Genomic DNA, 12,239 nt, shown 5'->3' with positions numbered 1-12,239 from the left:
AGGAAGGGGATTGAATCTCACATATTAGCTCATGTATTTCCATCATTGTTATTATTAATTTTTTTAATCAATTGTCAATTCAATGACTTTGCTCTCTTCGAAAAATCTTAGAAATGGAAATCATTCTCAATTTCTATTTTGGTTGCTAATAAAACATTGGAAAGCAAAAACTAAGCATGCTTTTTTTATTGAAAAAATTTTCTTTTTTGTTCTGCTGTTGGTTGTTGTATTCTAAATATGGAGAAAAAAATTAATGATAAAACACAAGGAAAAAAGAAGTGAAGATTAATCACGTTTTGACAAAATAGAAATTAGGAATGATTAACCATCAACCATGCTGATAAAGTGCCATCTTCCCTTCTTAGATTGACTCTCCAGCATATGGTGTCTGGGAAAACATATGGTTTACTCTCTTTGTTCGATATGCTTGATACATAAATTCTGAAAATTGTATGGCCTGATTGAGCAGGCATGCTGTAGAGTTCTTGCTTGAATGTGTATGGTTTATCCTTTAAAATTACAATTGAACATAATATCCTAGATATTAGGATTGCCGCAAGCTTATGTAGATCACAGTTTGTGCAACGATTCAATCCTGAGTGAGAGAGTGGTTTTGAGATTTTGATTGTTTAGGGTGACTTTTGATTGAGATGTTTGATTGAGTTGTCAGGACAAAGGGAATGTAAATCTAGATCAACACTTACAGAAAATTAAAGTTATATATTGAAGTTTTTGGTTTTTAGAATTAGAGAGGCTGAGAAAACAGAAATCATGCTACAATGTACCTGGAATGAATATTTGTGCTGCCTCCTTTAAGAAACCTAAATCTGTTATGTCTTTGGCCTGTCCAAGTTAGCATATATTAGATAAACTGTACATTAGTATTTATCAAGCAGTTTAGAAAGTGTCACCTTATAAAACAGGGCTAAATCCTCCCTCTCCCAGTTTATTCGCTACATTGAAGTTGTTTGTTACAGCTAACACTCTTTTTAAATTGAAGAGTGGTAGTTCTACATCATTCTTCGCAGCTTCAGCTCTTTCTTTACTTATACTCTCACTCATATAGCCTTCTGTGCTCCCTTTTTCATTCTTATTATTAGAGCATTGGTTGTTTGGAACAATAGAATATATGTGTTTGTGTGAGTGAGAAAGAGAAAAAGAAAGAGAAGGGTGGTAGCACTATACCTTCCATTCCCAAGTATTTCTTCCATATGAAGAATTTGTTGGCTAGGAGATTTTTTGTCAAGAAACTTTCTTTCTTTTAGTTTTTTGTCAAGAGATTTTCTGTCAACAAACTTTTGTTTTTCTCAAAATAGAAATTGGCAATTATTTTATCTTCACCTCTATTTGTTTTTTTTGGGGTTCTCAGGAAACATTTCACTTGATTCCTTGACTTGGTGGGCTTGGTTATGAGTTTTGAGTCAAATGTGCTCACTGTGTATATCTGTTTAACTAGGCTTGATATTAATATATACATATTGTTTGATCGTTATAAAATTTAGTTAATTCTTTGATATAATAATATATATTTATAATTGTGAAGTTGTTTACACAAAACTAAATTTATGTTGATGTTAAAAATATAAGCAGGATTTCATATAGTGATGTAAATTTTGTCATCTTTTTCTTATCCTGTGATAACCTATATTTCTCTAAAAATGTGATTCAATCCAAATATAATTCAATTACTTGTTTATTTCACAGCTTGAATACACCAAAAAGCAAGGGACTAAAGATTTGCATTCTACTGTCATTTTCAAGGTATAAAACTCCTCTAATTCATTGTTTTTTTAAATTGAGCATTATTAGTAATGTTAGTCAATTGATTTTAATTATTTTGTAAGATTTTATATTTGCTTTTCATCGATTATGCTTGCATACAAGTTATTTACAAATAATCTTTATTTTGTTGATTGATACAAGTTGGATATGCTTTATTGCTAAAATTTTCCTCCTCTTTTAAATATTTTCCCTTTGATGTTGTCATTGAATATTTTCTCTAAATCATTAATATGATGAACTTGGTTGATTATAAATTTTGAGTTCAATGTCTCAATTGTACATATGGATTTAACAAGACTTTATATATATATATATATATACTGTTTAATCAATATGAACAGAAGTTGGTTGTCTGATAAAATAATAGATATCTAGAATTGTTATATTATATTTTTATTTTTATTTTTCTATAGCTATGTCATTTTGATCGAATAAAAATTAGTATCGTTTCTTTATAATTATGATGCAGTTATATAAAACAATTTTGTACTATGTACTTTCTTTATAATATGTATGCATGTATGTAGATACACACACATATCCGATCCAAATATAATTCAATCATTTGTTTATTTCATAGCTTGGATACACCAAAAGGCAAGGGACTAGACATTTGAATTCTGCTATCATTTTCGAGGTATAAAAACTCTTCCAATTCATTGTTTTCTAACATTAACCAATATTAGTCATCTTAATCACTTGATTTTAATCATTTTGTAAGATTTTTTATTTTATTTTCATTGATTGTGCTTGCATACAAGTTATTTACAAGTAATCTTTATTTTGTTGATTGATACCAGTTGAATATGCTTTGATGCTAAAATTTTCCCCCATTTTTAAATATTTTCCCCTTGATGTTCTCATTAAGCATTTTATTTAAATTATTAATCTGGTGCGCTTTGTTAATTATAAATTTTCAAATAAATGTCTCAACTATACATATTGGTTTAACAAGGCTTTATATTAATATATATAAATTGTTTAATCATTATGAAACGAAGTTGGTTGTTTGATAAAATAACAGAGATTTAATTGATGTATAAAATTAAATATTTTTGCTTTATGAATTTAATTATTTGGATTTGAACCTATTAACAAAAACTATTCTTCTACTTATGTGTTTTAGGTTCTTGCTATCATCCTGCTTTTGCATACGTGTTGGTACAAGTGCTTAACAAATTCTCTCATTACAGGTCAGTATTTTCTAACTTTTCAAAAAAACTGTGCATATCATTTATAACTAATTGATTAGCAAATATTATATCATTTCAAGATTTTCATTTATATAACTCTATTATCATATTTCTACATTTATTTTGCATTCTTAGTATTTAAATGTTATTAATAATGTGAAATATTACATATATATGTTTTTTTTTTGGTAGATGTCAACTTGTTTTTGGGAAATTGAAATCTTCGTTGATAATGTCGAAGAGAACTAGAAATACCATGAGAAAACAAATCATGCAAGAACCTCATAATCTCATCATTTCAAATGATATACAAGTCCCAAATAAAAATGTTTCTCATATTAATGATAAATATCCAAGCGAGAAAATTCTCATCAACAGTGATCAAAACATTTCTCAAGCTGATAAAAAAAGACAAAAATGTGTTGAAAGTACATCATCTATCAATGTGAATACAGTTGAAACAGCAATAGATGAAATTCAATTTCATCGTTTTAATCAAATAAATAAAGGTCAAGCGATCTTTCAAAGAAATAGGCAAGGTGCGTGTTTCCCTTTGCTTCAAAATTTTCTACTAAACTTGAACTACATTGTGCTATTACTAATAACCTACATTTATGTTTTCTATTCTCTCCATTCTATACCTCTATAGGAATAATCCAAGAATATGTAGATTTTGGAGAGAAGAACCATAAGTGCATTTATTGTGATGCACTTTTTTGGTTACAAGAATCCATTAAACAAAGATTTAAAAACAATGAGCCTCTCTTTACTCTTTGTTGCCGACAAGGAAAAAATTAAACTTCAAAGTCCAAAACCAACACCTTGTTTTTTAGAAAATTTGCTGGATCCTAAAAAAGGGAAAAAAAGTGTATTATTCAGAGAAAATATCAGGGTTTACAATTCTATGTTTGCATTTACTTCAATGGGAGCCAAAATTGATAAATCAATTAACAATGGATCAAGCCCTTATGTTTTTAAAATCAGTGGTCAAGTTCATTTAATGGGTTCTTTACTACCTCTTGAGGGTCAATGTCCTAAATTTGCCCAACTTTATATACATGATACCCATAATGAGGTTATGAATCGGCTTGATGCAGTTAATTGTAATTAAAAAAAAAATGAAAAACTAGATCAAAACATTGTGGAAGGTTTAACCCAAATGTTTGATCAAACAAATGAATTGGTTAAACTTTTTCGAACAATTAGAGATAAATTTGAAAAAGGTTCTCTTCCTCCTCTAAAGATCATATTGTTAGGCAGGCAATCCAATGATAGCAAACAATATGAACAACCAACATGTGATGAAATTGGTGGTTTAATAGTGGGAGATATAGGCCTTTTTGATTCAAGTAGAGATATTATAATAGAATTTAAAAGTGGAGAGTTAAAACGTGTAACAAAATTAAATCCAAAATTCATGTCTTTACAATATCCTCTTCTTTTTCCTTTTGGTGAAGATGGGTATACACCTGACTTAAAATGGCATTGTACAAACTATGAATCTAAACGAAGAAGAATTTCTATGAGAGCTTTTATAGCTTATCAAATACAAGAAAGAGAGTTTCAATTCGATACATTATTAAAAGGTGGAAGATTGTTCCAACAATTTTTAGTAGACGCTTATGCAACACGTGAAGAAGATCGATTAGATTATATTAGGAAAAATAAAAAAAATTTAAGAAGTGAGGTTTATAAAGGCATTTATGATGCAATTTCAAAGGGTGATAATGATGCTAATAATGTAGGTCAAAGAATGATATTACCTAGCTCATATACTGGAAGTGCTAGATACATACTTAACAATTATCAAGATGCTATGGCAATTTGTAGAAAATATGAAAATCTTGATTTATTTAAAACTTTCACCTGCAATGTTAAATGGCCCGAAATTGTAAGAGAGTTTAATGCAAAACCTGGATACAAACTAGAAGATCGGCCTGATATAGTTTCAAGATTATTTAAAATAAAACTTGATGATATGAATAATTATATCAAATCAGGAGAACCTTTTGGAGAAATCGAAGCATGTATATTTTAAAAACACACCATTTATACTACTCTCCATTTTTATCATTTTATTAAATAATAAAACTAACTAAGAATTTTTTCCCTTTTTTCACCCAATCAACACAGATGTTTGTACTGTCGAATTCCAAAAAAGAGGATTGCCACATGCTCACATGTTGATTTGGTTAAAACAAAATTATAAATATTATTCAGCAGTTGATATAGATTCTATCATTTCTGCTGAATTACCGGACAAAACTGTAAATTATGATCTTTATGATATTGTGACTCAATTTATGATCCATGGTCCATGTGGACAAATAAATCCTCATTCTCCATGTATGCGAGAAGGAAAATGTTCTAAATCTTTTCCTAAACAATATAAAAGCGAAACAATTTTTGAAACAAATGATTACCCTGTATACAAACGCCGTGACGATCCAACAAAATTTGTGATAAAAAATGGAATACAAATTGATAATAGTTTTGTAGTACCTTACAATTCTAAATTACTGCATAGATACAATGCTCATATAAATGTTGAATCCTGTTGTCAATCAATGCTTATAAAATATCTTTTCAAATATATAAACAATGGTTCAGATAGAGCTAGAATAGTTTTCCAAGAGAACCAACAAGATGAAATACTTGCCTATCTAAATTGTAGATACATATCTCCATATGAAGCTGTTTGGAGATTGTTTCAATACCCTATTCATTTTAGAAAACCCTCAGTTGAACGATTATCAATACATTTACCTTTAGAACAAAATATTATTTTCAATGGTGATCAATCACTTCAATCAATTGTTAACCGAAAAAATATTGAATATACAATGTTAACAAGTTGGTTTGAAGCTAATAAAACTTTTCATGAAGCACGAACATTAACGTATGTAGAATTTCCTTCAAAATTTGTGTGGGATTCTCCCACTAAGATGTGGAAACCTAGAAAAAAAAAAAAGGATCCCTTGGCAGAATAGCTTATGTACATCCTGCATCTGGTGAATTATATTATTTAAGAATGCTTTTGAATTTGCAAAAAGGGGCTTTTCACTTTAATGACCTAAAAACTATTAATGGTATTATAGAACCATCATACCAAGCTGCATGTAAATCCCTAGGTTTGTTAGGAGATGATAAAGAATGGATTGAAGCCTTAGCAAATGCTGTAAACACAGCCACATGTCCTCAATTAAGGCAATTATTTGTCACAATCATTTTATTTTGTGATGTAGGAAATCCTCAAATCCTTTTTAACACTTATTGGCAAAATATGTCTGAAGACATTTTACACAAATTACGACAAACTTTCGAAATGCCAAATCTAATTGTATCAGAATCAGAATTAAAAAATTCTCTTTTATTTGAATTAGAACAGCTTTTCAATGTATCTTCCAGCTCTTTAAAAGAGCATCACCTTCCTATGCCTGATGAATATAGAATGTTAGAACTTAGAAATAAATTGCTTAGAGAAGAATTAAATTATGATTATAATAATTTAGAAAAAGAACACTCCATTTTAGTTACACAACTTAACAAAGATCAAAAAGATGTATATGATTGTGTTGTAAAAACTATTGAAGAAAAAATACCAGGTCTTTTTTATGTCCACGGTCATGGAGGAACAGGGAAAACTTTTTTGTGGCATACTATAATAAGTAAAATTCGATCCCAAGGAAATATTGTTTTAGCTGTTGCTTCATCAGGAATAGCATCATTATTATTACCTGGTGGTAGAACAGCTCACTCTAGATTTAAAATTCCCTTAATTATTAACAATTGCTCAACATGTCAAATAAAAAAAGGAACTCATCTTGCCAAATTAATTGAAAAAGCTGCTTTAATTGTTTGGGACGAAGCTCTTATGAATCACAAACATTGTTTTGAAGCATTAGATAAATCACTTTCTGATATTTTATCACATTTAAATCCTTTAGATAACAATGTTCCATTTGGTGGGAAACCTTTATTATTAGGTGGTGATTTCAGACAAATATTACCAGTTATTCCAGGATGAACAAGAGAAGAAATAATAGATGCCTCCCTCAATAGCTCTTATTTATGGCCTTTTTTTAAAATATTCCATTTAAAAGAAAATATGAGACTCTCGAAAAATGGATTAAACATTGAAGAAAAACAAAAAATAAATGATTTTGCTACATGGATTTTGCGCATCGATAATGGTCAAATTGTTGATATTGATGATCCAAATGATAAAGATGCATCTTGGATCAAAATTCCTCAAGATTTACTTATACATTCATACACACATCCTATTCATTCCATTTTTTTAGCAACATACCCAAATTTTGAAAGAAATTTCAATAATTTTACTTATTTAAGAGAACGAGCTATTGTAACACCTCGAAACACAACTGTAACTGAAATAAATAACTATGCAATTGATTTATTACCTGGACAAGAACGCATTTATTTAAGCTCAGATTCTTTATGCTCATCATTTGAAAATTCTGAAAATCTTACTATTTTATATCCTACAGAATTTTTTAAACAAACTTGAATTCAATGGTTTACCTTCATACTATTTAGCTTTAAAAATAGGAATGCCCATCATGCTATTGAGAAACTTAAATCAATCCTCAGGTTTGTGTAATGGAACACGATTAGTTATTACACAATTATATGATAAAATTATCGAAGCAAAAATACTTGCTGGTAGTAATATTGGTCACAAAGTTTTCATACCTGGATTAAGCCTTACAGCAACTGAAAACAAATGGCCTTTCATTTTTAAAAGGCGTCAATTCCCAATTAGACCATGTTATGCAATGACAATAAATAAAAGTCAAGGCCAATCATTAAAACAAGTTGGATTATATCTTTCTCAACCTGTATTCACTCATGGACAACTTTACGTTGCATTATCCAGGGTTACATCAAAACAAGGTCTTAAAATCTTAATAGAAAATAATCAAGAAGTACCAAATAATTACACTAAAAACATAGTGTATAAAGATGTTCTTCAAAATTTATAATGAAGTTCCAATTTTGATGTATCCATAATTAAATATTTGTATATTTTTTCTCATGCCTTTTAATAAATATATGCATGCATTTTTATGCTAACAAAAAATTTACAGGTTTAAAGCACAATGAGTTTCACTTATATCCGTGATTTACAACCGTTCCAATTTAACAAGAAACTCAAAGTGCGTATTTACAGAATGTGGCGACCAAAACTTATTGGATCTACTGATCAATTTGACGGCCTTCAGTGTATCTTGGTTGACCAAAAGGTAAGAAAATCTCTTTTCTATGTTATTTCAATTTAATTATAATAACACCACTTAAAGAAACCCTTTGTTTAATATCTGTTTCTATTGAGCTCCCTTAGTTTTTGGTGGATATTGGCGTGTCAGTGTGTGTTCTTCCTATTATTGATATTGAACCCATTTTTCTAGGAGGCCATAACCATATAAAGCAGGTATAAATTTAGTCAAAATGCTTCTGTAGAGGATCTAAATAATTAACAATATTGCGGTAAACTGTGTTATCTATGGGCTTTGTTAGATCTAGATTCATTATATATAGTCTACTTACTTTTTTATTTTTTATTTTTTTAAAAATGAATGTATTATCATATATTTGTATTTCCTTCCTTTTAAATATAATTTCCCCATATTAATTTTCCTCTTCCTCTTTTTTCAATTATGTAGACAGATGCAATACAAGCTAGCGTCAAAGAGATCGACTATGATTTTGTAGCTCCAAAAATAAAAGCTGGTTCCATTTATGAAATAACACATTTCCACACTGGTCGCAACAAACCATCTCACAAAATTGTACCACATGTTGCACAATTGTTCTTTAATGCACGAACAACTTTCAAAGAACTACCAACCATTCAGCCACACATTCCACGACATCGATTTTATTTGGTAGATTATACTCAATTGTCCACTCGCATAGACAAAATTGACATCCTGACAGGTAATACTCTATATATTATTAAAAACTATGCATATATATACAATAGGTATTTATCTAAAAAATTTCCACATTTTAATATCCTCATGATATTTTTTTTATCATATTGCAAGATGTTTTTGGACACATTATTGGAACACAACCATTGGAACAAAAAATAGTGGGCAATGAAAGGCTTGAGGATAAATGTGAAGTCTGCATCGAAAATATCAGGTACAAATATTCAGAAAATGTTTATAATTCAAATTCTAAACTATTATATCTCTTTCTAAATATTTTTTTCTCTACATCTAATCATTCAGGAAAGAAGATGTTAAAATAACCATGTGGGGAAATACTGCAAAAACTTTTGATTCCCAAGCTTTACAACAATTGACATCACCAATATTTGCAGCTTTTACAAGCCTGAAAGTTAAACAATTTCAAGGTATCCAATTTATTTTCACTTTTTCCTCTTTTTTATACTTCATTTCAAATAAAAACAAATCTAATTTATTATTTATCAATATGTAGGGAAAATTGTTCTGAACAGTAGTGTCTCCATATTAATTTTTATCAATCCAGATATACAAGAATTGGCGGCCTACAAAACGATGTATGAATTGTTATCATTTTTATTCTAACATATACCTTTGTTTCCCCATTTTCCTAAATTAACGCATCTTTTTTATTATATAAAAATAACAATAACCACAGCTTTAATGACTCCACACATGCCATTAAAATGATGCCTTCTTCCGCTGCTCAACTAATGACACCTCAACATTTAGAAGCTGCTAAAAAGCTATCTATCCAAGAGTTAAATGTTCTTGATCCAGAGACACATAAGGTAAATACACTAACTTCTTTCTTTAATCTCTTTATTATTCATATTTTAACATACAATTTCACAAATTATTTAAACTAATTTTCACTTTATTCTTCTCTTATCACTATATATTTTATAATTTTTTTTGCTATATTAATATATATTTTTTAAATATGTTTTAGGACACTCCCATTTTATGCAGAGCAGCTATTATGCGTTTTGACACACGTAATGGTTGGTGGTATAAAGCATGTCCATCTTGCTTCAAACAACTTAGAACTGCTGCCCACCGTGATGAACTTTTGTGCTCAAAATACAATAATCAAATTCTTCTCCCTTGGTAATACAAATCTCAACAATTTGTTTCATTTTATTTTTCCATCATTTAAACCCAATTATTTTAAATTATTAAAACATTACATAAATTTTACATATAGGTTCAAAGTGAGCTTGGTGCTTGAAGATTCAACTGATGAAATCAATGCAATCATAATTGGAAGACCAGCAGAACAGTTGTTTAAAATTTCTTGCAATGAATTGGTTGTTCAAAGAGGTTTTACCGACCAACAACAATTACCAGATGCAATTCTGCAAACAAGGGGACAAGTTAAAATTTTTCAACTTCGATTTGGAAGCATGAGAAGTGATTTCAACAGAAATGATCTACTCATTCAAGCAATCTTCGATGACACAATGCCGCTTCTTGAACCAACACCGCAATCATCTGACAAAAGTTTGGCTGCACATGATACAGAAAACATTGGTGCCCAAATGGTTCCACCCATTATCCCACTTCTCTCAAAGCAAATTCCAAGTGCATCTTCCACAAGCTCAGCTGATGCTTCTATAACAGAAGTTACCCCAATTTCAAAAAAAAGATACAGAGACGCTGTCAAAAGAGCTCTGTTTACCTTTCGTCCATCAAAAAAACCAAAAAGGTTAGAATTTATATAATCATTAACTCCTTTATATCAATATTTACACATATTCTAACATTTACCAATATATTTCTTTCTTTTCCATTTAGCATTTCTTTAAGTCATGTTCAAACTGAAAACGAATCTGAAAAAATGGTTGCAACAAAAAGTATGGAGGAAATTGTATCAGATTCTGATTTACCAATCATTGGCTTAAAGAAAAAATCAAGCATGGAGAATTTGCCAACCAGTACTTCTACCCCAAAAATAGAGTTTGTATTCTCTAATTCACTCATCTCATTTAAATACATATTACATGCATAATATTCAATTATTCATACCTTCTGTCATATTCTGATTGATGCTTTGTTTTAATATATTATAAGATTCTCTCTACTTATTATATAGGTCTAAAAACCATTTAACCACTATTGGATTAACAATAAATCAAATTTTTGCATGCTGAATGTTTGGACATACTATTAAATTGTCATATTTACAGGTAAATTTTTTTGAAAAATGTCCGTTTTTCAAGGTAGGTTCTGCCCGTTTTTTAATAGAAATGTCAAACCCTTAAATAATTTTTACTCTAAATAACAGCAAAAGAGTCATATATTCCTAATACATAAAAGAATTAAAAGTCTAAACATTATATTTACATCCTTTTTTTCAATTTTTCTTCAATATATCCAACCATGATTATTTTGCCTCTCTTCAACTTTTCCTTTAGATAAACACAAAATTTAAAATATGTTTACTTTGTATTACTTCAATTGGAAAACCATCTACAGCTTGCTCATTAGTTCTCTTAATTTTGTAACTTTGTATTTCCTAGATTGGAAAACTATTTATAACTTTCTTATTAAATTGGTAAATTATATTATTCCTGTTTATACATAATTAAATGTTTATGATTATTGTCCTAACTCAATTTTCCCCATTCATCAATATTAACATTTACTATTTTCTCACTTTTTTTATAACAGGATCAAGACCTCCATCAAAGAGAAGAAAAATCATGAAGAAATTGCAAAACAAAACTCGCCCAATTAAATAGCATGTTGTTCAAAACTATCCAAATTTTGCTATTTTGATGGCTACTTCCTACTATTAACATCTCAATGTATATACAAACAAGTGTACTATTTTAACATAACAAGTAGCCTGTAAAATATGTTATGACTTGCTTTTTGGCAACTTACACTCGCTTAGTTCAACATAATGTTATAAATTAAATCTCATTGTATATATAAACAATCTAACTTTGTCTACACAATTTCAAAACCCGCAGCATCGCGCGGGCTTTCCTGCTAGTAATAATAAAAACAATAACTTCGTCTACCATTTTATTTTGGTTGTGGGCTTCGGATTCGCTAATCCATTAACGCAGCTTGGGCTTGTGTGATTTACTGGACTCATAATATTGACTGAAGTGCCCTTGCACGCACATCCCACGTGACTTCTCCGTCGACGGAAGTCGATTTTGTCCTCTAAAACTGAGTATAGCGTGCGGCATAGCCGCCCGGCGATACTATTTATTTTTTAAATTACGAGTACAGCCGCCCGGCTATACTATCATAG

The 12,239-nt window shown here is 29.6% G+C and overlaps 1 protein-coding gene across 1 annotated transcript; it reads left to right on the top strand.

The window, feature by feature from the left end:
• On the top strand, nucleotides 2,403-11,926 carry LOC18792188 (replication protein A 70 kDa DNA-binding subunit B). Its single transcript, XM_020554950.1, has 12 exons — nucleotides 2,403-2,419; nucleotides 2,909-2,975; nucleotides 8,170-8,242; nucleotides 8,663-8,936; nucleotides 9,047-9,146; nucleotides 9,236-9,360; nucleotides 9,447-9,528; nucleotides 9,630-9,762; nucleotides 9,924-10,081; nucleotides 10,179-10,679; nucleotides 10,769-10,930; nucleotides 11,645-11,926. The coding sequence occupies exons 3-12, from the start codon at nucleotides 8,171-8,173 to the stop codon at nucleotides 11,709-11,711; spliced, it is 1,674 nt and encodes a 557-aa protein (XP_020410539.1). The 5' UTR covers nucleotides 2,403-2,419; nucleotides 2,909-2,975; nucleotide 8,170; the 3' UTR covers nucleotides 11,712-11,926.

The sequence above is a fragment of the Prunus persica genome, chromosome G1, assembly GCF_000346465.2.
Source record: "Prunus persica cultivar Lovell chromosome G1, Prunus_persica_NCBIv2, whole genome shotgun sequence".
Classification (NCBI taxonomy): Eukaryota; Viridiplantae; Streptophyta; class Magnoliopsida; order Rosales; family Rosaceae; genus Prunus; species Prunus persica.
This window is presented reverse-complemented; position numbering and strand designations above follow the sequence as displayed.